The following is a 25,000-nucleotide window of genomic DNA, read 5'->3' as shown; positions in this document are numbered from 1 at the left end:
CCTCTCTCTCTCTCCCATTCCCTCCTTCTCGCTCTCCCATTCCCACCCTCTCACTCTCCCATTCCCTCCCTCTCGCTCTCCCATTCCCTCCCTCTCTCTCTCCCATTCCCTCCCTCTCTCTCTCCCATTCCCCTCCCTCTCTCTCTCCCATTCCTCCCTCTCTCTCTCTCCCCATTCCCTCCCTCTCTCTCTCTCCCCCATTCCCTCCTTCTCTCTCTCTCCCCCATTCCCTCCCTCTCTCTCTCTTCCCCATTCCCTCCCTCTCTCTCTCTTCCCCATTCCCTCCCTCTCTCTCTCTCTCCCATTCCCTCCCTCTCTCTCTCTCTCCCCCATTCCCTCCCTCTCTCTTTCTCTCCCCATTCCCTCCCTCTCTCTCTCTCCCCATTCCCTCCCTCCCTCTCTCTCCCCCATTCCCTCCCTCCCTCTCTCTCCCCCATTCCCTCCCTCCCTCTCTCTCCATCCCATTCCCTCTCTCTCCATCCCATTCCCTCTCTCTCCATCCCATTCCCTCCCTCTCCATCCCATTCCCCCTCCCCATCCCATTCCCTCCCCCTCTCTCCCTCCCCATCCCATTCCCTCCCTCTCCCTCCCCATCCCATTCCCTCCCTCTCTCTCCCTCCCCATCCCATTCCCTCCCTCTCTCTCCCTCCCATTCCCTCCCTCTCTCTCCCTCTCCATCCCATTCCCTCCCTCTCTCTCCCTCTCCATCCCATTCCCTCCCTCTCTCTCCTCCCCATCCCATTCCCCCCTCTCCCCATCCCATTCCCCCCTCTCCCCATCCCATTCCCCCCTCTCCCCATCCCATTCCCCATCCCATTCCCTCCCTCTCTCTCCCTCCCCATCCCATTCCCTCCCCATCCCATTCCCTCCCTCTCCCTCCCCATCCCATTCCCTCCCTCTCTCTCCCTCCCCATCCCATTCCCTCCCTCTCTCTCCCTCTCCATCCCATTCCCTCCCTCTCTCTCTCTCCCTCCCCATCCCATTCCCTCCCTCTCTCCCCCTCTCCATCCCATTCCCTCCCTCCCTCCAATCTCTGATTCCTTCCCCCCCTCCCCTTGGCCCCGCCCTCTCAGGTTGTTTTTCTCCCAATCCCCGCACTCTGATTGGGTCAGGTTTGTCGCTAACGTCCCCTCGATTGGCTGGTGGACCGCAAGGCAGCCAATGAGAAAGGAGGGTTGAGAAATGGAGATGGAACAGAAATAAAAGCAGGAGAGAGGGGGGGAAGAAGGGAAAAAACAAAAAGGAGAAAGAGAGAGAGATCGATCCTGGAGACGGAGAGAGAGAAGGTGCAGGAAGAGGGAGAGGAGTGGGTGAGTGTGACAGAGACACAGAGGGAGAGGAAGAGGGAGAGGAGTGAGTGAGTGTGACAGAGACACAGAGACAGAGGGAGAGGGAGAGGGAGAAGGAGAGGAGTGAGTGAGTGTGACAGAGACACAGAGGGAGAGGGAGAGGGAGAAGGAGAGGAGTGAGTGAGTGTGACAGAGAGACAGAGGGAGAGGGAGAGGGAGAGGGAGAGGAGTGAGTGAGTGTGACAGAGACACAGAGGGAGAGGGAGAAGGAGAGGAGTGAGTGAGTGTGACAGAGGGAGATGGAGAGGAGTGAGTGAGTGTGACAGAGGGAGAGGGAGAGGGAGAGGGAGAGGGAGCGCTGTCCAGCCCCGCAGCGGCTGCAGGTGAGTGCGGCAGCGGAGAAAGGCAGTGCCCAGCCCGGGCATGGGGCACCGAGAGCCGGCTACCGACACCGGGAACGGCCCCTGGGGCACGGACACAGACCCAGACCCAGACCGAGTCCCCTCCCCGGGCACTGACACTGCGGAGATCCCAGCTCACAGGGAAGGAGGGATGGGCAGACAGACGGAGGGAGGGAGGTAAGAAAGATAGAGAAGGGAGGGGGGGGGGTAGAGGGGGGATAGAGGGAGGGTACAGAGAGTGGGTACAGAGAGGGGGTAAAGAGAATGGGTATAGAAAGGGAGTACAGAGAGGGGGTAAAGAGAGGGGGTACAGAAAGGGGATAAAGGGGGTACAGAGAGGGGGTAAAGAGAGGGGGTACAGAAAGGGGATAAAGGGGGTACAGAGAGGGGGTACAGAAAGGGGGTAAAGAGAGTGGGTACAGAAAGGGGATAAAGGGGGTAAAGAGAGGGGGTACAGAAAGGGGATAAAGGGGGTACAGAGAGGGGGTAAAGAGAGTGGGTACAGAAAGGGGATAAAGGGGGTAAAGAGAGTGGGTACAGAAAGGGGATAAAGGGGGTACAGAGAGGGGATAAAGAGAGTGGGTACAGAAAGGGGATAGAGGGGGTACAGAAAGGGGGTAAAGAGAGTGGGTACAGAAAGGGGGTAAAGAGAGTGGGTACAGAAAGGGGGTAAAGAGAGGGGGTTCAGAAAGGGGATAAAGGGGGTAAAGAGAGGGGGTACAGAAAGGGGGTAAAGAGAGGGGGTACAGAAAGGGGATAAAGGGGGTAAAGAGAGGGGGTACAGAAAGGGGATAAAGGGGGTAAAGAGAGTGGGTACAGAAAGGGGATAAAGGGGGTACAGAGAGGGGATAAAGAGAGTGGGTACAGAAAGGGGGTAAAGAGAGTGGGTACAGAAAGGGGATAGAGGGGGTACAGAGAGGGGGTAAAGAGAGTGGGTACAGAAAGGGGATAAGGGGGTAAAGAGAGGGGGTACAGAAAGGGGATAAAGGGGGTAAAGAGAGGGGGTACAGAAAGGGGATAAAGGGGGTAAAGAGAGGGGGTACAGAAAGGGGATAAAGGGGGTAAAGAGAGGGGGTACAGAAAGGGGATAAAGGGGGTAAAGAGAGGGGGTACAGAAAGGGGATAAAGGGGTACAGAGAGGGGGTAAAGAGAGGGGGTACAGAAAGGGGATAGAGGGGGTACAGAGATGCGGTAAAGAGAGTGGGTACAGAAAGGGGATAAAGGGGGTAAAGAGAGGGGGTACAGAAAGGGGATAAAGGGGGTACAGAGAGGGGGTAAAGAGAGTGGGTACAGAAAGGGGATAAAGGGGGTAAAGAGAGGGGGTACAGAAAGGGGATAAAGGGGGTACAGAGAGGGGATAAAGAGAGTGGGTACAGAAAGGGGATAAAGGGGGTAAAGAGAGGGGGTACAGAAAGGGGATAAAGGGGGTACAGAGAGGGGATAAAGAGAGTGGGTACAGAAAGGGGATAAAGGGGGTAAAGAGAGGGGGTACAGAAAGGGGATAAAGGGGGTAAAGAGAGGGGGTACAGAAAGGGGATAAAGGGGGTACAGAGAGGGGATAAAGAGAGTGGGTACAGAAAAGGGATAAAGGGGGTAAAGAGAGGGGGTAAGAAAGGGGTTAAAGGGGGTACAGAGAGGGGATAAAGAGAGTGGGTACAGAAAGGGGGTAAAGAGAGGGGGTACAGAAAGGGGATAAAGGGGGTAAAGAGAGGGGGTACAGAAAGGGGATAAAGGGGGTACAGAGAGGGGATAAAGAGAGTGGGTACAGAAAGGGGATAAAGGGGGTAAAGAGAGGGGGTACAGAATGGGGATAGAGGGGGTACAGAGATGCGGTAAAGAGAGTGGGTACAGAAAGGGGATAAAGGGGGTAAAGAGAGGGGGTACAGAAAGGGGATAAAGGGGGTAAAGAGAGGGGGTACAGAAAGGGGATAAAGGGGGTACAGAGAGGGGATAAAGAGAGTGGGTACAGAAAGGGGATAAAGGGGGTAAAGAGAGGGGGTACAGAATGGGGATAGAGGGGGTACAGAGATGCGGTAAAGAGAGTGGGTACAGAAAGGGGATAAAGGGGGTAAAGAGAGTGGGTACAGAAAGGGGATAAAGGGGGTAAAGAGAGGGGGTACAGAAAGGGGATAAAGGGGGTAAAGAGAGTGGGTACAGAAAGGGGATAAATGGGGTACAGAGAGGGGATAAAGAGAGTGGGTACAGAAAGGGGGTAAATGGGGTACAGAGAGGGGATAAAGAGAGTGGGTACAGAAAGGGGAAAAAGGGGTACAGAGAGGGGGTACAGAAAGGGGATAAATGGGGTACAGAGAGGGGATAAAGAGAGTGGGTACAGAAAGGGGATAAATGGGGTACAGAGAGGGGATAAAGAGAGTGGGTACAGAAAGGGGAAAAAGGGGTACAGAGAGGGGGTACAGAAAGGGGATAAAGGGGTACAGAGAGGGGGTACAGAGAGGGGATAAAGGGGTACAGAGAGGGGGTACAGAGAGGGGATAAAGGGGTACAGAGAGGGGGTACAGAGAGGGGATAAAGGGGTACAGAGAGGGGGTACAGAGGAGTTACAGAGAGGGGCTACAGATAGGAGATAGAGGGGGTACACAGGGGATTAGAGGGGCAAAGAGGGGGTAGAGAGAGGGGTAAAGAGAGGAGCTGGGGGTAGAAAGAGGGGATAGAGAGAGGAGAGGTGGAGAGATAGAGAGGGGACGGAGGGATTTGTCTGCAGTGTTTACAAAACATGAAGGAGAAAGGCAGCAGCAAGAGCAAGTGAACGAGAGAGAAGCACCTGCAGAGAAGGAGAGAGAGCTGATACTGAGAGGACAGTGAGGGGTGAGGGAGTGGGTGGCGGAGGAGGAGGGGTTGTGGGATATTGGGACAGGCAATGGGAGGTGGGGACGAGGTGAGAGAATGAGAGGGCAGGAGGTAAAAGGGGGCAAAATCCAAAATAGTTGGACAATCTGAGCAGGTCGGCAGCATGGGGGAGAGAGAAACAGAGTTCATATTTCAGGTTCAGTCAGCCACCTTCAGAACAATGTTAACTCTGTTTCTCTCTCCCCAGATGCTGCCAGACCTGCTGAGATTGTCCAGCTATCCCTGTTTTTGCTTCTGATTTCCAACATCTGCAGTTTTTTGGTCTTTGGGAGATAAAGGAGCTATTGAGGGCAACGAGGTAAGAGGAGTAAGATAGTGGCAAATCGGGGGGAGGGGGAGAGAGAGGGGCTAAGGCAGAGGTTGGAACTGTTGTGGAAATGGGCAGGGGTCTGTTTTGGTGTTTATTGAAGGGGTTGTACAGGGTAATGTTGGGAGGGGAGAATAGTCTATGACCCCCCCCCTCCAGCCCCCTCCCCAACCAGTCACAAGTCACATTTAAATGTGTCGTGTGTAATAGGGTCTGCCCCCCTATGACCTAGGCTGTGTAACATTGGAGACCTGGTATTGACCCTCTACAGAGTGAGTGCACAGGAATGGGAATCAAAATGATGTAATCATCATGGAGCCACAGTCTTGGCTCGTACTCGTGGGGTCTAATGCTGCGTGTGAAGGCTTTTTAATCATGCTTTTTTATAATCCGCTCCTTACTTGCAGCTCACTGCAGTGTGCTGGACTGAAATATTGAAAATATTCAGGCTCCTATACAGAGCGGAACCCCTGTCCCTGCTCCTGGCACACCATACCTGCCTGGCACTGTCTTTAAAACTAAAATCTAAGTGACCATGAAGCTAAACAAGAGCAAGTTACATTTAAATAGTGCCTTTAATGTAGTGAGACATTACAAGGAGCTTTACAGCAACATGAAAGAGCAAAGAGGGTTCCCAGCCACATGTCAGAGGTTAAAAGGCCAAAGGCTTGGTTAGTGAGGAGGTTTGAAGATGATCTTAAAGGTGGAAATGGAGGTGGAGATACAGAAAGGTTCAGGGAGGGAATTCCACATCCTGGGATCGAGTCAACGGGAGACACACCAATGATAGAGCACTTTAAATCAAGGATCAACACATGGCTGAGATTGGAGACCTCAGAGGGTCAGAGGAGATTCCGCAGATTGGGAGGGTTCGGAGTTAGGGAGGGTTGGAGGTGGTTTAGGAGTTAGGGTGAAAGGGGTCAAAGGATAAGGAGGAAAAGTGGAAACAGGGCACTGTGTTGGAGGATTAGTCAATCTCCTATCAGGGAGCCAAATGGCCTACAGCTTCTGTATTAGGGTGCAGAAGATATTTCCACTGTGGGGAGGGGGGAGGGGGAGAGGGGAACTAGGATTCTTCATAATTAATATAAACATTGAAGAGTATCGCAACAGGCCCTTCAGCCCACCATGTCTGTGCTGACTATGCAACCATTCGAAACTAAACCCACCTGTCTGCGCATGCTCCCTCTATAGTCTGCGTGTTCTTGTCTAAAAGCCTCTTAAACGTTGCAATCACATCTGCTCCCACCAGCTCTCTCCATTGCTGAGATGCTCCATCCCAGGGAACATCCTGGGGGATCTCCTCTGCACCCCCTCCCAGTGCAGTCACATCCCTCCTACAGCACGGTGACCGGAACTGCAGACACTCCTCCAGCTGGGTCCTAACCAAGTCCTGTACAGCTCCAACATCACCTCCCTGCTCTTCAAGCCGATGCCATGACCAATAAAGGCTAGCCTTCCATACGACTCCTTAACCGCCCTATATACCCGTCCCATCACCATCAGGAATCTGTGGTCAGGCTCCCCAGTATCCCTCTGTTCCTCTGAGCTTCCTCGTGTCCAGCCATTCATTGTTCACTCCCTTCCCTTGTTCCCTTTTCCCAAGCGCACAGTCTCACAGTGATCAGTGTTCAACTCCATCTGCCATTGATCTGCCCATCTGACGAATCCATTTATATCTTCCTGGAACCTAAGGTATTTGTCCTTGTTACCAACCACCCAGGAAATCGTTATGTCACCCACAAACTTACTCATCACCACAACCCACCGACAACTCCACCGCCCCCACATTGTCACTTTCTTAGGCCGCCAGGTCCTGAGAATAAATTGAAAGGAATTATTTGCTGAGAGTGGAGAGAGTGTTCTGAGGAAGGGTCACCCAACCCCAAACGTTAACTCTGATTTCTCTCCACAGATCCTGCCAGACCTGCTGAGCTTTTCCAGCAATTTCTGTTTTTGTATCACCGAGAGTCAGTTTGAATGTGGGTGAGTCCGGACGGGATCTCAGACTGTTTCCCTCTTGTACTGGGTGGTTTGTAGACTAACTCCGACGTTGGTGTTCTGAGATGCACACACTGTCAGTGAGCAGAGAAACAGTTTGTGTTGATTCCTCTTCCGCAGCACTGTGCCCAGTTCTGGTCACCCAGTTATAGGAAGGATATTGTCAAGCTACAGAGGGTTCAGAAGGGATTTACCAGGATCTTGCTGCGTTTGGAAGGTTTGAACTCTAAAGGAAGGCTGGATAGGCTGGGACTTTTTTCACTGGAGCATAGGAGGTTGAGGGATGACATGATAGAAGTTTATAAAATAATGAGGGGTATAGATAGAGCTAATGGTAGGTGTCTTTTCCCTAGGAGTAGGGGATGCATTATTAAGATGAGAGGAGAGAGATTTAAAAAAGGCATGAGGGGCAAATTGTTTACACAGAGGGTGGGGTTTGTATGTGGTACGAACGTCCTGAGGAAGTGGTGGGTGTGGGTTCAGTTACAATGTTTAAAACGCATTTGGATGGAGACATAAAGGGGAAAGGTTTGGAGGGATATGGGTCAGGAGCAGGTAGCTGGGACTAGTTTAGTTTGGGATTATGTTCAGCATGGACTGGTTGGGCTGAAGGGTCTGTTTCTGTGCTGTACGACTCAACAGGTCAGTGGCTGTCCGTTTCCAGTTGGTAGGGCTGGTCCTGATGGAATTCAGCGGGGTAAACCGTCAACTGAACATGTCCACCTCCCCCTCTCTGCCCCCCCACCCCACCCCCCCTTGATCCCCCCCTCCACCAGCCTCCAGCCTCACTCTTCCTTCTGAGATTGTTTCCATGGAAACAGCAGCACTGTACACCGTGCTGTCTTGGGTTTAATGCACAACTCGGAAAGTGGGAGCCCTCTTTGATTAAGGGAGATCCTGCTTTTGCATTTATGTAGCACCTTTAATGTAGTGAAATGCCCCAAGCCTCTTCTGACGAGCAATTATCAAAGATAATTTGGCATTGAGCCACAAGGAGAGATCCTCGGGATTGGTGGAAAACGAACCTTTTAGGGAGCACCCGAAACTCTTTGCTGCATTGAACTGGGTTTACCTGCAATGCTCTGTCCCTGAAGAGATACCCCACCCAGTTCCGTAAATACCCTGTTGTTCTGAGGCCAGTCAGTGCCCCATGTGTAAGTGAGGCATAATGTCCCTTACCTAGATTAGAGTGGTGCTGGAAAAGCACAGCAGGACAGCCAGCATCTGGGAAGCAGGAAAATCGACGTTTCAGGCAAAAGCCCTTCATCAGGAAGGTTTCCAACAACTGCAGACCTAGGCTTTACCTAGTAATGTCCCTTACCACCCATCGCTGTTTGTTCAGTGCCAATCCCACCGGCCCAGTGCCATCTCCTGTGGCAGAGTGCCATTCTCTGTGGGCAGATCCGTTGTCCCTCACGGGGGGTGGTGGGGATTTCAGAATTGACAACAACAACCGCAGTCAGGGATATTTCTGGAGCTGTCACCTCATGGTGTCCTGTCTCCCACCTCCTTACCCAAGACAGTCCATGAGTCAGTCAATCCCCACTGCTGTTTGGACAGGAGTCCGAATGTCAGAGATGAGGATTAAAATCTCCCAGGCCTTGCAGTGATACTCGGAGGGTGTGCCTCTCCCTCTCTATAACATATTGCTTCACTGGCGCCCAGTATCCACTTCATCCCTTTCTGGGGCACAGACCTGGACTCTTCAAGGAAATCGGAGATTTGAGCCAAGTTTTTGATCAGTGAGTCAATGAAGAATATTTACCAATGAGGAATTTGTAAAAAACACAATGTTTATCAATGGTTCCTATCAGTGAGAGGCTTCCAGACAACACTCTGTATCAGAATTCCTCCTGATAAGGCATGGGAATTTAAACACTGCCCCTGATAAACTGGACAACAACCATTCACAAGGTTGATGACAACAATTTTGTTTTTAGAAAGCTCGTGTCCTTCATCTAAAACCGGGGTATCTGTGGAGAGAATCTCAAAAAGATTAGATCCAGAAGACCATGCCACAAAGACTCACCAAATTAAAAATAATTTATCGAAGTTAATTATCAGAGTTGAAGCAGACAACAGTCTAAAACCTCAGTCTCATATCTGAGGCAGGCTGAAGATATGGGCTTGCTGACTGTAAGCAGGAACACAATTTCAATATCAGAGAATTATGCTGACACAGTAAGTAGAAAGCTTTATGGGGCATTATAACCACAATCTGAAAAAGTTAAGCATTTACGTCTTCAGTCACATGTGATAATGTCTCATTTGCAGACTGGGACGGACACGTATAAAAACAAGCTGAAAGCAATTGGAGTTCCTCTTCCTCATTAAACCCCAGCCAACTCGGGTGGAGCGTGCTCCTCTGTCAGTGACCAGGTAGGTGCAGGAGAACACTGCCATACCCCAGTCAGGGTCAGTGTGTGTGTGGGACTGTACCCCAGTGAGGGTCAGTGTGTGTGGGACTGTACCCCAGTGAGGGTCAGTGTGTGTGGGACTGTACCCCAGTGAGGGTCAGTGTGTGTGGGACTGTACCCCAGTGAGGGTCAGTGTGTGTGGGACTGTACCGCAGTGAGGCTCAGTGTGTGGGGGACTGTACCCCAGTGAGGGTCAGTGTCTGTGGGACTGTACCCCAGTGAGGGTCTGTGTGTGTGTGTGTAGGACTGTACCCCAGTGAGGGTCAGTGTGTGTGTGGGGGACTGTACCCCAGTGAGGGTCAGTGTGTGTGGGACTGTACCCCAGTGAGGGTCAGTGTGTGTGGACTGTACCGCAGTGAGGCTCAGTGTGTGGGGGACTGTACCCCAGTGAGGGTCAGTGTGTGTGTGGGACTGTGCCCCAGTGAGGGTCAGTGTGTGTGTGGGACTGTACCCCAGTGAGGTCAGTGTGTGTGTGGGACTGTACCCCAGTGAGGGTCAGGTGTGTGGGACTGTACCGCAGTGAGGCTCAGTGTGTGGGGGACTGTACCCCAGTGAGGGTCAGTGTGTGTGTGGACTGTGCCCCAGTGAGGGTCAGTGTGTGTGTGGACTGTACCCCAGTGAGGGTCAGTGTGTGTGTGGGACTGTACCCAGTGAGGGTCAGTGTGTGTGTGGGACTGTACCCCAGTGAGGGTCAGTGTGTGTGTGGGACTGTACCCCAGTGAGGGTCAGTGTGTGTGTGGGACTGTACCCCAGTGAGGGTCAGTGTGTGTGTGGGACTGTACCCCAGTGAGGGTCAGTGTGTGTGTGGGACTGTACCCCAGTGAGGGGCAGTGTGTGTGTGGGACTGTACCCCAGTGAGGGTCAGTGTGTGTGTGGGACTGTGCCCCAGTGAGGTCAGTGTGTGTGTGGGACTGTGCCCCAGTGAGGGTCAGTGTGTGTGTGTGGGACTGTACCCCAGTGAGGGTCTGTGTGTGTGTGTGGGACTGTGCCCCAGTGAGGGTCAGTGTGTGTGTTGGACTGTGCCCCAGTGAGGGGTCAGTGTGTGTGTGGACTGTACCCCAGTGAGGGTCAGTGTGTGTGTGGGACTGTACCCCAGTGAGGGTCGTGTGTGTGTGGGACTGTACCCCAGTGAGGGTCAGTGTGTGTGTGGGACTGTACCCAGTGAGGGTCAGTGTGTGTGTGGGACTGTACCCCAGTGAGAGTCAGTGTGTGTGAGACTGTGCCCCAGTGAGGGTCAGTGTGTGTGGGACTGTGCCCCAGTGAGGGTCAGTGTGTGTGTGGGGCTGTACCCCAGTGAGGGTCAGTGTGTGTGTGGGACTGTACCCCAGTGAGGGTCAGTGTGTGTGTGGGACTGTACCCAGTGAGGGTCAGTGTGTGTGTGGGACTGTACCCCAGTGAGGGTCAGTGTGTGTGGGACTGTACCCCAGTGAGGGTCAGTGTGTGTGTGTAGGACTGTAACCCCAGTGAGGGTCAGTGTGTGTGTGTGTGTAGGACTGTACCCCAGTGAGGGTCAGTGGTGTGTGTGTGTGTAGGACTGTACCCCAGTGAGGGTCAGTGTGTGTGTGTGTGTGTAGGACTGTACCCCAGTGAGGGTCAGTGTGTGTGTGTGTAGGACTGTACCCCAGTGAGGGTCAGTGTGTGTGTGTGTGTAGGACTGTACCCCAGTGAGGGTCAGTGTGTGTGTGTAGGACTGTACCCCAGTGAGGGTCAGTGTGTGTGTGTGTGTAGGACTGTACCCAGTGAGGGTCAGTGTGTGTAGGACTGTACCCCAGTGAGGGTCAGTGTGTGTAGGACTGTACCCCAGTGAGGGTCAGTGTGTGTGTGTGTGTGTGTGGGACTGTACCCAGTGAGGGTCAGTGTGTGTGTGTGTGGGGGGACTGTACCCCAGTGAGGGTCAGTGTGTGTGTGTGTGGGTGGGACTGTACCCCAGTGAGGGTCAGTGTGTGTGTGTGGGACTGTACCCCAGTGAGGGTCAGTGTGTGTGTGTGGACTGTACCCCAGTGAGGGTCAGTGTGTGTGTGTGGGACTGTACCCCAGTGAGGGTCAGTGTGTGTGTGTGGGGCTGTACCCCAGTGAGGGTCAGTGTGTGTGTGTGTGTGTGGGACTGTACCCCAGTGAGGGTCAGTGTGTGTGTGTGTGGGACTGTACCCCAGTGAGTGTCTGTGTGTGTGTGTGTGACTGTACCCCAGTGAGGGTCAGTGTGTGTGTGTGTGTGTGTGTGTGGGACTGTACCACAGTGAGGGTCAGTGTGTGTGTGTGGGACTGTACCGCAGTGAGGTCAGTGTGTGTGTGGGACTGTACCACAGTGAGGGTCAGTGTGTGTATGGGTGTGTGTGTGGGACTGTACCTGCAGTGAGGGTCAGTGTGTGTGTGGGACTGTATCCCAGTGAGGGTCAGTGTGTGTGTGTGGGACTGTATCCCAGTGAGGGTCAGTGTGTGTGTGGGACTGTACCCCAGTGAGGGTCAGTTTGTGTGTGGGACTGTACCCCAGTGAGGGTCAGTGTGTGTGTGGGACTGTGCCCCAGTGAGGGTCAGTGTGTGTGTGGGACTGTGCCCCAGTGAGGGTCAGTGTGTGTGTGGGACTGTGCCCAGTGAGGGTCAGTGTGTGTGTGGGACTGTGCCCCAGTGAGGGTCAGTGTGTGTGTGGGACTGTGCCCCAGTGAGGGTCAGTGTGTGTGTGGACTGTACCCAGTGAGGGTCAGTGTGTGTGTGGGACTGTATCCCAGTGAGGGTCAGTGTGTGTGGGACTGTACCCCAGTGAGGGTCAGTGTGTGTGTGGGACTGTGCCCAGTGAGGGTCAGTGTGTGTGTGGGACTGTATCCCAGTGAGGTTCAGTGTGTGTGTGTGGGACTGTGCCCCAGTGAGGGTCAGTGTGTGTGTGGGACTGTATCCCAGTGAGGGTCAGTGTGTGTGTGGGACTGTGCCCAGTGAGGGTCAGTGTGTGTGTGGGACTGTATCCCAGTGAGGGTCAGTGTGTGTGGACTGTGCCCCAGTGAGGGTCAGTGTGTGTGTGGGACTGTATCCCAGTGTGTGTGTGTGGGACTGTATCCCAGTGAGGGTCAGTGTGTGTGTGGGACTGTGCCCCAGTGAGGGTCAGTGTGTGTGTGGGACTGTATCCCAGTGAGGGTCAGTGTGTGTGTGGGACTGTATCCCAGTGAGGGTCAGTGTGTGTGTGGGACTGTATCCCAGTGAGGGTCAGTGTGTGAGGGACTGTACCTCAGTGAGGGTCCAGGTGTGTGTGGGACTGTATCCCAGTGAGGGTCAGTGTGTGTGTGGGACTGTATCCCAGTGAGGGTCAGTGTGTGAGGGACTGTACCTCAGTGAGGGTCAGTGTGTGTGTGGGACTGTGCCCCAGTGAGGGTGTGTGTATGAAAGGGTTATGTGAGTATGCTTTCCCTGTATCTGACCCTGTGCAGTTCCTGCTCCTGCAGTAGCGGACGGAGTCTTGCTGAACGCTGTGGCACGATGGCTCCTACCCTGGCGACAGCTCACCATCGGCGCTGGTGGATGGCATGTACAGCCGTGCTGGAAAACCTGCTGTTCTCTGCCGTGCTCCTGGGCTGGGGCTCGCTGCTCCTCATGTTAAAGTCCGAGGGGTTTCTACTCATACCTCTGTGAGGAACCAGGTGAGGGTCAATCTCACATCTCACCTCCACACTGCGCGTGCGGGTTCAGCACTGCAACAACTACATTCCTCGAGCACTCTACACATCTTCATCATGTACCAAAGCAATTGACAGCTGAACAGGTACTGCTTTCCTTTGGAAGCCTTGTCACTGTTGTAATGTGAGAAAAAGAGCAGCCAGTGTTCACCCAGCAAGGTCCCACAAGCAGCAACACAAAGACATGAGCACCCGTTTTCAGTAATGTTTGCTGACAGTGCGGCGCTCCCTCAGCACTGACCCTCCGACAGTGCGGTGCTCCCTCTGCACTGACCCTCCGACAGTGCGGCGCTCCCTCTGCACTGACCCTCCGACAGTGCGGCGCACCCTCTGCACTGACCCTCCGACAGTGCGGCGCTCCCTCTGCACTGACCCTCCGACAGTGCGGCTCTCCCTCTGCACTGACCCTCCGACAGTGCGGCGCTCCCTCTGCACTGACCCTCCGACAGTGCGGCGCTCCCTCTGCACTGACCCTCCGACAGTGCGGCGCTCCCTCTGCACTGACCCTCCGACAGTGCGGCGCTCCCTCTGCACTGACCCTCCGACAGTGCGGCGCTCCCTCTGCACTGACCCTCCGACAGTGCGGCTCCCTCTGCACTGACCCTCCGACAGTGCGGCGCTCCCTCTGCACTGACCCTCCGACAGTGCGGCGCTCCCTCTGCACTGACCCTCCCACAGTGTGGCACTCCCTCAGCACTGACCCTCTGACAGTGCAGCACTCCCTCAGCACTGACCCTCTGACAGTGCGGCGCTCCCTCAGCACTGACCCTCCGACAGTGCGGCGCTCCCTCTGCACTGACCCTCCGACAGTGCGGCGCTCCTCTGCACTGACCCTCCGACAGTGCGGCGCTCCCTCTGCACTGACCCTCCGACAGTGCGGCGCTCCCTCTGCACTGACCCTCCGACAGTGCGGCGCTCGCTCAGCACTGACCCTCCGACAGTGCGGCGCTGTATTGTATGTGAGTGGCTGTTTGGACCCTGTGGGCTGACAGCAGCTGTTCCCGTCAGTGGCTGCAGGTGAAAGTTGCAAAGTAACTCGAGAGATTTGACAGCGATGTTGCTGGAAGTCTGTCCCCCTCTGTCACCCCTCCAATGCAGAGACCCTGGCATCTTTGTGGGAATTGTACTGTGCACAAATTGACTTCCCTAATTTCTGACATTACATCCGGACGCGTGCTTCATAAACAGCCAATCAGCTGTCAGGTGCTTTGGGACATGCTGATGGGGCGAAAGGTCGCCAGGGAAAAGAACGTCTTTCCCTCTTTTTTTATTTAATAAAGCACCGTATTCTCACCCCCAAATCAAGTGCCTGGTGGACTCTGGCTATCCATCTGTTGAGGCATCACACCTTGACTCGCTGTGGTCCTGGTCCCTCATTTCCTGGCCTATCCTTATCACTGATCCTGATGATGATCCGAAGGGTCCAGTCACCCACTGAGCCGGGATCTTGTGGATCACTGGGTCAGTGAAGGTGATTCGTTTTGATGTGTGAGGGAAGGAGTATCCTCAATCCCTTAGCTCAGGAACACGGTTTGAACCGTGGTGTGTCATCGAGGTTATTGTGAATCCCATTGTAATAAATTGAGCGGAGGGTGATGTGAGCCAGTGCTCATTACCCTACTCTTCTCGGGGTTAGAGTCCAGCACTTTAATTGGCATATTTGATTGGGTAAGGAATGTGCTGTCTGTGATTTCTCAGTCACCTCCCTCAGTGTTGATAAGATCAGTGCAGCAAAACTATTTGTCAAAGATAATTCTTTACTTGTTAATTAACTGGAAACTGATATGCGTTCAATATATAAAAAAAACGCTGAACTCATCAAAAACAAAGACTGCCCTTTGACCTGCAGCAGCACAGATACGGAAAACAACCCAGTTCGCGTCAGCCAAATTGAAACTCTGGTCTGGCCCTGGTCGAAGCTGCCACAGGGAACAATGTGACAAGAGATATTCCACCAGGGGAGCATCAACATGTCAAATATAAGAGCAACTATGGGCAGGAACTGGCTGCATTTCTATAGCATCATTCCTGATGTCACAAAGTGTATCATTGCAAAGGAATTGACTGTCAAATCACCGGGAAAAACACACTCAACAGGCATAACCACAGCACTCCCTCAGCGCTGACCCTCCGACAGTGCGGCACTCCCTCAGTACTCTGCTCATTAACAAAGGGTACAATTGACCTCCCGTTCTGTAGCTGTACATGGCCAACCCCAGTGCTGAATGTGTGGATGCAAAGATCAGTAAAGGGCAGAATTGGCGGTGATGCCTATATGGGCGAATAGTCTTCTACCTTGCATAAGTTAATGAGCAGGTCAGGCAGCATCCAAGGAGCAGGAGAATCGACGTTTCAGGCATAAGCCCTTCTTCAGCCCTGAAGTATGGCTTATGCCCGAAACGTCGATTCTCCTGTTCCTTGGATGCTGCCTGACCTGCTGCGCTTTTCCAGCAACACATTTTTCAGCTCTGATCTGCAGCCCTCACTTTCTCCTAAGTTAATGAGCAGTAGTGCAACCTAGTGAAATTGAATTCCAACAGTGCAGACTGAGGCCATTTGGCCCATCAAGTCTATACTGACCCTCCCACCCTACTCCCATAATCCTGACTCATCCTCTTAGCCTGGACGTCCCTGGACACCAAGAGTGATTTCCCATGGCCAGCCCACCCTGACCTGCACATCTTTGGACTGTGGGAGGAAACGGAGCACCCAGAGGAAACCCACACAGACATGGGGAGAACGTGCAAACTCCACACAGACAGTCACCGGGGGCTGGAATCAAAGCCGGGTCCCTGGCGCTGGGAGGCAGTGGTGCTATCCACTGAGCCACCCATGGGAGATTCTGGAAGCTTCCTCCCTGAGACTGTAAGCTCCCATGGCACATCATGTCCATTCAGAATCTCACAGAGAGATTGTGGGAAATAAGCAACAGTTTGAGGTAGTTGACCATGGGAGGGGTCTGGCACTGTGAGGGACAGTCCTGGAGTTCAGGGGGATGCTCTGGGTCCTCCGACTCTGATGGAGAGTTTTTAAGGCCTATTGCAGGTTCACCTCTGCCTATTGAGGCTGGTCTCAGGAGATGGAGGGAAAGGGCACTTTTCCAATGTTCACCGTGACACTTGTAAAGGCACACTCTGTTTGGGGGGGGCTGGAGGGAACATACTCTCCATGTTCCTCCTTCGCAAAATACAACACCCCCTCCCACTCTCACCCAGCCCCCCCCCCACTCCCCTCCCACTCTCACCCAGCCCCCCCCACTCCCCTCCCACTCTCACCCAGCCCCCCCCACTCCCCTCCCACTCTCACCCAGCCCCCCCACTCCCCTCCCTCTCTCACCCACCCCCCCACTCCCCTCCCTCTCTCACCCACCCCCCTACACCCCTCCCTCTCTCTCTCACCCCCCCCCCCCCCCCCCAACTCTGCGTCCGTTACAAAGTGGGTTTCTCTCCTGATCTCATTGCATCTTCCGGCTATTGAATGAACAGGGCAGGGGGTTGGTGACAGAGTATTCAGGTGTGATGATAATCTGATACATAGTCTCCCGGTGAACAGGTCTGTCCTGATTTGAGTTTTGAAGTCCTGTAACAGAATATTGTGAATAACACACAGGAACAGATTGAGCAGAGATGGTGACCTCCGGGCGGAGTGTCCCTTGGGCCACTGTCTGACTGTGTGGAGTATTCACTGAGGAAGCACTGACCTGGTTTCCCTATGCTCCGTGTGAAAAGCAGCTCGGATTAAATCACCCCGATTTACTGACTGGCCCGGAGCTCTCCAGGTTGTTGGGATGGGCGGGGGAGGTCTGTATCTGAGTGCTTTTAGACAGGACGGAGTAAACACACAGGAAGGAGGGAGAGCACCCACCAAACTATTCCACTGTGGGAGGGTTCATTTCTGTGGCATTGAAATTCACTAACCCTGTACCCAACACGGAATACCATCAGTTACTCAGAGAAACAGGATGAACTGGCAATGTTGATCCAGTCACTGCTGGGAGACAGCTAATGATTCGGCCAAACAGTGCACAGATTGATCACAAAAACAGATCAAATTAACCACAGCGTCTGTTGCATAACCATCAATCCAGGAAATCAGAAACATTGAATCCCTGAGAGTGCGGCGCTCCCTCAGCGCTGACCCTCCGACAGTGCGGCGCTCCCTCAGCGCTGACCCTCCGACAGCGCGGCGCTCCCTCAGCGCGGACCCTCCGACAGCCGCGGCGCTCCCTCAGCGCGGACCCTCCGACAGCGCGGCGCTCCCTCAGCGCGGACCCTCCGACAGCGCGGCGCTCCCTCAGCGCGGACCCTCCGACAGCGCGGCGCTCCCTCAGCGCGGACCCTCCGACAGCGCGGCGCTCCCTCAGCGCGGACCCTCCGACAGCGCGGCGCTCCCTCAGCGCGGACCCTCCGACAGCGCGGCGCTCCCTCAGCGCGGACCCTCCGACAGCGCGGCGCTCCCTCAGCGCTGACCCTCCGACAGTGCGGCGCTCCCTCAGCGCTGACCCTCCGACAGTGCGGCGCTCCCTCAGCGCTGACCCTCCGACAGTGCGGCGCTCCCTCAGCGCTGACCCTCCGACAGTGCGGCACTCCCTCAGCACTGACCCTCCGACAGTGCGGCACTCCCCTCAGCACTGACCCCCCCGTTACTGGGTGTATCAGCCTGGATTCCTGCCCAGATTTGTGACGTGTGGGGGTGTTTATTGACTGAGCCATGGTTGACAGGTGTGTGTTTACTCTGGGGCGACTGTGTTAGGGTGGGACACTGGGAACTGGGACACTGTGTGCACAGAGAAAGCTGAGAATTGAGATGCTGAGTGTTCGCCTGTGTTGATTATCCAAGGATGAGAATCAGTTGGTGACTCGGTGCCTCTGGCTGTGTGCAGCATTGACCGCTTTCTGAGGGTTCCATGTGACACGGTGCTGCAGCCGTGGACTGGTCCAAACTGGATCAACACTTGTTTTGTTCCAAAGCCTGTCTTCTTCCTCAATGCCACTGTACTGCTGATTACATCGTGCTCTTGCTCAACAGTAAAACTGCCAGCTTAGCAAAATCCACACGGGAGACAGAGGGAGGGAGATACAGAGTGAAAGAGAATGCAGGAATGGTGGGGAGAGAGAGAGAGAGGGAAGGAGGGAAAGGGAGAGTGAGTAAGGGAGAGTGACAGAGAGAGAGAGACAGAGAGAGAGAGAGAGAAAGGGAGAGTGACAGAGCATGCAGAAGAGGGAAAGAGAGAGTGAGAGTGACTGAGCAAGAGGTAGGCAGTGAGAGAGGGGAATTGATGGAGAGTGTGAGGGGGAGGGAAAGGGGGAGGTGGAGAGTGTTGTCAGTGTGATAGGGAGGCTTGTGGTCGATGTTATCCTGTTTTTGCCCCTACCCGCACCTCGACAGTTTCACCCGGGACTAGGGAGGAGGTTATATCAGCAGGGACAAACTCGCTGGGCCCCAGTATTTATTGCCCGTCCCTAGTTGCCCCTTGAGAAGGTGGGGGTGAGCTGCCTTCTTTAACCGCTGCAGTCCATGTGCTGTGGGTTGACCCACAATGTCCTGAGGGAGGGAATTCATGGATTTTGGCCCAGCGACATTGAAGGAACGGTGATATATTTCCAACTCAGGATGGTGAGGGGCCTGGAGGCGAACTTGCAGGGGGTGGTGTTCCCATGTACCTGCTGCCCTCCTCCTTCCAGAGGGAAGTGGTTGTGGCTTTGGAAGGTGCTGTCTGAAGGTTGAATGTATTCAAGACAGAGATTGACGGAGACAGACTGCAATCACCAGGGGATATGGAGGGCAGTGCAGGCACATGGTGTTGAAGATCCCACTGAATGCTGCAGTGGGTGTGATGGGCTGAATGGCCTCTTTCAGTTTCTTGCATCATGTTCAATGTTGCCTCTGTATTGGTCACGTAGTCAGGGCACAGTGTAGTGTCCAGTAGCAGGTGACCATGACCTTGGGGATGGTCAGTGTATGAACCACCCAGGCTGGTAACCAGGGAAACCATTTCACACCGCCCCCTGCCCTGTCCCCTCTCTGTCTCTCACATTCTGCCTGGTTCCTGTCTTACAGGGAGCTCCCCCCACCTTACTCATCCCTTTCTCTCTCTGTCTCTCTCTCAATCTCTCTCTCGTCATTCCTCTCTCTCTCTCTCTCTCTCTCTCTCCGTTTCTCTGTTCCTTTCTCGTTCTGCCACTATGACTCAGTCTGTGGTTCTCTCTGCTTTGCTGAGTCTGTTATTTTTTAGTGTTGATCAGTTTCTGACCTTTTCCCCACTTTCCTGTTGCTGGGTTGTACAGCAGCAATTCTGTAAATGTGGAACGGGGAGGGCAGGTGGGGGCAGCATTGGGTTGAAGACAGAGTTAGTGGTTGGGGAATGGGTGGTGTATGGTACCCAGGTTTAGAGAGGGCTGTCACCCAGTGGGGCAGTGTTCCTGAGCGGTGTCTCTGTCTCTGTGTCTGTCTGTGTGAGTCTGTGTGTGAGTGTCTATGTGAGTGTCAGTGTCTATGTATGTCTGCGTGTGTGTCTCTGTGTTTGTGGGGGTGCCTGTCTGTGTGTGTGTGTGTGGTGTAGGGGCATGTCTCTGTGTGAGTGTGCTGTCAATAGTTGGTCCTGATTAGGAGTGATTCAGATCCTTAGCCTGAGGGCCCCACTCCCACAGGGATGGGGACAGTGTCTGCTCTAGGAAAGGTCACGTTTCGGGGGACCAGTCTGGAAGGTCAGGGATTTAGCGGTAAACAGATCCTGTGTTGACGCGCTGCAGTTGAGGTTGTTATGTGAGCAGCCTGTCTCTAAGCAGTTTTTAAATGCAGTCAGTCCCTTTCTGTGACCAGGATTGGCAGTGTTCAGGGACGTATTATGTCTCAACGTGGAATAGCTCATCGCCTGCCCTGTTTACCACAAACACCAAGACTCTACATGGACAGGACAGGATCACTGCTTCCTGTATCTCTCTCTCTCTCTCTCACACAGACACAGACAGAGACACAGTCACACAGACAGACAGACACACACAGACACTGACAGTCACACACACACAGTCACACAGACAGACACACACTGACAAAGACAGACGCACTCACAGTGACAGACCCAGAGACACATGGATAGACAGAGTCTCTCACACACCGTAACGTCCAGGCCCAGCGTTAGGAGCTGATTCCCAACAAACACTGAGGGACGCACTACTCACCGAGCTCAGTCTGAAAGGAGCAACCTGACACAGTCACAGTGCTGCGCCTTGCTGAGTGTGGAGCCCACCCCCAGTAATCCCCCTCCCCAAAGCCCCCCACCAGAGAACACCCAATTCTTTTGCAGGAGCTTGACCTGCTCCAAGGCCAGCCTAGCCACAGCTCCACCAGGAACCATTCGAGGAAGAAAGATTTGCATTTTGACGGTGCCTACCCCTTCCCTAATTACAGACAAGAACATTCCCAGCTGGAGGTATGTCTGAAGTCACCCTCTTGTCGTTATGGTAACACAGCAGCTAATTGGAGCAGAGTAAATGCCAATAGACAGCAATGACAGACTGATAACGCAGAGTAAACTTTGGCCCCAGGGCATGGAGAGAGCTCTCACCTGCTCCACCTCGAAACACTGAGAGGGAACATCCTCACCCTCTGGGATGGCATCAAGTTCGCACCTTGTTCAGCAGACAGGCCCTCCGACAGTGCGGCACTCCCTCAGCGCTGACCCTCCGACAGTGCGGCTCTCCCTCAGCGCTGACCCTCCGACAGTGCGGCTCTCCCTCAGCACTGACCCTCCGACAGTGCCCACTCCCTCGGCACTGACCCTCCGACAGTGCCCACTCCCTCAGCGCTGACCCTCCGACAGCGCAGCGCCCTCTCAGCACTGACCCTCCGACAGTGCGGCACTCCCTCAGCACTGACCCTCCGACAGCGCAGCGCCCTCTCAGCACTGACCCTCCGACAGTGCGGCACTCCCTCAGCACTGACCCTCCGACAGCGCAGCGCCCTCTCAGCACTGACCCTCCGACAGTGCGGCGCTCCTTCAGCACTGAACCTCCGACAGTGCAGCACTCCCTCAGCACTGACCCTCCGACAGTGCCCACTCCCTCAGCACTGACCCTCCGACAGGGCGGCGCTCCCTCAGCACTGACCCTCCGACAGTGCGGCGCTCCTTCAGCACTGAACCTCCGACAGTGCAGCACTCCCTCAGCACTGACCCTCCGACAGTGCCCACTCCCTCAGCACTGACCCTCCGACAGGGCGGCGCTCCCTCAGCACTGACCCTCCGACAGTGCGGCACTCCCTCAGCACTGACCCTCCGACAGTGCGGCGCTCCCTCAGCACTGACCCTCCGACAGTGCCCACTCCCTCAGCACTGACCCTCCGACAGTGCGGCACTCCCTCAGCACTGACCCTCCGACAGTGCGGCACTCCCTCAGCACTGACCCTCCGACAGTGCGGCACTCCCTCAGCACTGACCCTCCGACAGTGCGGCACTCCCTCAGCACTGACCCTCCGACAGTGCCCACTCCCTCAGCACTGACCCTCCGACAGTGCGGCACTCCCTCAGCACTGACCCTCCGACAGTGCCCACTCCCTCAGCACTGACCCTCCGACAGTGCGGCACTCCCTCAGCACTGACACTCCGACAGTGCCCACTCCCTCAGCACTGACCCCCCGACAGTGCGGCGCCCCCTCAGCACTGACCCTCCGACAGTGCGGCGCCCCCTCAGCACTGACCCTCCGACAGTGCCCACTCCCTCAGCACTGACCCTCCGACAGTGCGGCACTCCCTCAGCACTGACCCTCCGACAGTGCCCACTCCCTCAGCACTGACCCTCCGACAGTGCGGCACTCCCTCAGCACTGACACTCCGACAGTGCCCACTCCCTCAGCACTGACCCTCCGACAGTGCGGCGCCCCCTCAGCACTGACCCTCCGACAGTGCGGCGCCCCCTCAGCACTGACCCTCCGACAGTGCGGCGCTCCCTCAGCACTGACCCTCCGACGGTGCGGCCCTCCCTCAGCACTGACCCTCCGACGGTGCGGCCCTCCCTCAGCACTGACCCTCCGACAGTGCGGCCCTCCCTCAGCACTGACCCTCCGACAGTGCGGCCCTCCCTCAGCACTGACCCTCCGACAGTGCGGCCCTCCCTCAGCACTGACCCTCCGACAGTGCGGCCCTCCCTCAGCACTGACCCTCCGACAGTGCGGCCCTCCCTCAGCACTGACCCTCCGACAGTGCGGCCCTCCCTCAGCACTGACCCTCCGACAGTGCGGCCCTCCCTCAGCACTGACCCTCCGACAGTGCGGCCCTCCCTCAGCACTGACCCTCCGACAGTGCGGCCCTCCCTCAGCACTGACCCTCCGACAGTGCGGCCCTCCCTCAGCACTGACCCTCCGACAGTGCGGCGCCCCCTCAGCGCTGACCCTCCGACAGTGCGGCGCCCCCTCAGCGCTGACCCTCCGACAGTGCGGCGCCCCCTCAGCGCTGACCCTCCGACAGTGCGGCGCCCCCTCAGCACTGACCCTCCGACAGTGCCCACGCCCTCAACACTGACCCTCCGACGGTGCGGCCCTCCCTCAGCGCTGACCCTCCGACAGTGCGGCGTCCCCTCAGCACTGACCCTCCGACAGTGCGGCGCCCCCTCAACACTGACCCTCCGACGGTGCGGCCCCCCCTCAGAGCTGAACATTGTAACTGTGTTATTCTGTCTGAGGGTAGAGTGTGGCTCAGAGTCTGGATCCGGACGCTGAGTATAATGGAATCTGGTGCCTGTAATGAAATCCTGATTTTGTGTTCCACTGACTCCATTCTTTTAGCAAACGTCACCAACAACAGCTCGACGGGAAACAACAGCAGTGACCTGGAACTCCCGCTGAGGATGAACGGCTGGCTCATCTGCAAGGACCAAGATGAGATGTTGAATTTGGCGTTTACTGTCGGGTCCTTCCTGCTCAGTGCCATCTCACTGCCCCTTGGTATTGCCATGGACAAGTATGGACCACGGAAACTCCGTCTGATTGGCAGGTCAGTGCCTCTCAGCGTTGCTAGCCACTCTCCTAAATCTGGTAACAATGCCGGGGAAATCAGGGCTCCTGTGTTGGGATGGTCTCGTCCCTTGCTCTGAACAGGTCAAGTCCCAACTGCTCCGGAGTTGTATCAGAACAGGTCAATCAGAAAATATTTCAGCTCTGTCCATTTCCCTTTGAACCACTGCACTGGGCCACTGGGTGTGTTTCACATGTCTATGTGCTGGCTTTTTCAGTGTTCCTGGGAACAAATCCACAAAATATCGGTTCCAATCCTGCTGGATGTCAAACTTATATCAGACTGAAAACCTCCTTGTTCATGTGCGCTGGAAATCCACCGTCCAGACCTGGCCTGGTCTATATGTGACTCCAGACCCACAGCAGTGTGGGTGACTCTTAACTGCTCCCTCACCAGGCAGCAGAGATCCAGGTAGAACCCCCAACCCCAGCACTGGGCACCAGCATCCTCCCGTTCTCCAGGCATTCTGGGATGGATGAGGGGTTCCCATTCACAAACATCAGCAAGGATTCACTCAGGGGCCTGGTGTTGTCCATTGGAATTGGCACTGTCTCCCATGTGAAAGGGGGTGGGGAGTGTCACGGACTCCCAGGACCTCCAATGAGGAGTTGCCACCAACCTCCCCCCACCCCCCCCCCTCCTCAAAACCCGTCCCGCACCTCCCCACCTGTAGGGGACGTAAACTGGGCTCTGATCCAGGGCTTTGTGCAGGGCATTACACAGTGGATATATATCTGCTCTTTAACTGTGGAAGGCATCACTTTGCACTTCTCTCTCCTCTGTTTTCATTCAGAAAGCACAGTTGCATTCTGAGGAGCAGTGATTCCGGCTGCTTTACAGAGACTGTGTTTAAATGTGTTCACTAATAAGTAGTTAGGTCTCCCATCCCTGTGTGGACTTTGGGTTAGACTGCACCAGCTACTGTGTGCATTGTTGGACTCTGTACCTCAGCACACACAGCCACAGAGAGAGTGCAACAACACTTCCACACATTGTCCCAGGGTGGTGAGGCTGTGCGATGGAGAGAGACTGGGCCTGTGTTCCTTGGAGTTTTGAAGAATGTACAAAATCCTTCAAAGGGAGGGACAGGGTAGGTGGGGGTAAGATGCTCCCCCCAGGGTGTGGAGTCTAAAACCAAGAGCCACCATTTACAATGGGCAGAGAATTCCCCGATGGTCCAAGCTGAGGAGGGATGTGTTTACCCAGAAAATTGTGAACCCTTGGAATGGTCTGCCTCAGAGATGTGGACGCTCAGTCTGTGGGGCTGTTTAATGTCAAGATTGACAGATTTCTGATTCCCACAGGGTGTAAGGGTTTATGGATGGAGGAGGGGGAGGATTTCAATCAGCCACAATTATATCAAATGACAGTGCAGGCACGATGGGCTGAATGGCCTGTCCCTGTGATTGTGACACAGCCTCAGCACTGAAACTGGGTGCTCATTCACAGCAAGAATCATTTACACAGCACCTTACAGAGTGACAGAGAGGGAGAGTGACAGAGAGGGAGAGTGACAGAGAGGGAGAGTGACAGAGAGGGAGAGTGACAGAGAGGGAGAGTGACAGAGAGGGAGAGTGACAGAGAGGGAGAGTGACAGAGAGGGAGAGTGACAGAGAGAGAGTGAGTGACAGACAGACACAGAGAGAGTGACACAGAGAGAGTGACACAGAGAGAGTGACACAGAGAGAGTGACACAGAGAGAGTGACACAGAGAGAGTGACACAGAGAGAGTGACACAGAGAGAGTGACAGATGGAGAGAAGAAGGCAGTAAACTAGGGAGAGAGTCACAGCAAGAGGAAAAGTTCAGAACAGAGATGGAGCAAGAGAAAGGGTTTGAGAGACGGGAAGGTGAGGGAGCAGGTTTGGGGGAGACGATGATGATGGGCTGACTGGCCCTGAGGTTGATTGGTGTTTTTTCTCTATTGCAGCACCAGCTTTGCCTTGTCCTGTTTGTTGATTGCCTACGGAGCCAGTAATCCTGACGGTAAGTACACAGCGAGTGTTCCAGCAACAGCACACACTCACCCAGGCAACACCTTCACCAC

The 25,000-nt window shown here is 54.9% G+C and overlaps 1 protein-coding gene across 1 annotated transcript in view; it reads left to right on the top strand.

Annotated features, from left to right (window-relative positions):
• Positions 1 to 1,287: 1,287 nt before the first annotated feature.
• slc43a2a (solute carrier family 43 member 2a) overlaps positions 1,288 to 25,000 on the top strand; it is a 52,399-nt gene continuing 28,686 nt past the window's right edge. Inside the window, 7 exon segments of the mRNA XM_087977146.1 lie at positions 1,288 to 1,310; positions 4,746 to 4,856; positions 9,141 to 9,245; positions 12,715 to 12,877; positions 12,879 to 12,909; positions 22,726 to 22,933; positions 24,884 to 24,939. Coding sequence (XP_087833272.1) covers positions 12,749 to 12,877; positions 12,879 to 12,909; positions 22,726 to 22,933; positions 24,884 to 24,939 — 424 coding nt within the window. The 5' untranslated portion in view covers positions 1,288 to 1,310; positions 4,746 to 4,856; positions 9,141 to 9,245; positions 12,715 to 12,748.

Source organism: Chiloscyllium plagiosum, unplaced genomic scaffold (genome assembly GCF_037043375.1).
Source record: "Chiloscyllium plagiosum isolate Xiang-an unplaced genomic scaffold, Cpla_swu_hap1 HiC_scaffold_31, whole genome shotgun sequence".
NCBI lineage: Eukaryota > Metazoa > Chordata > Chondrichthyes > Orectolobiformes > Hemiscylliidae > Chiloscyllium > Chiloscyllium plagiosum.
This window is presented reverse-complemented; position numbering and strand designations above follow the sequence as displayed.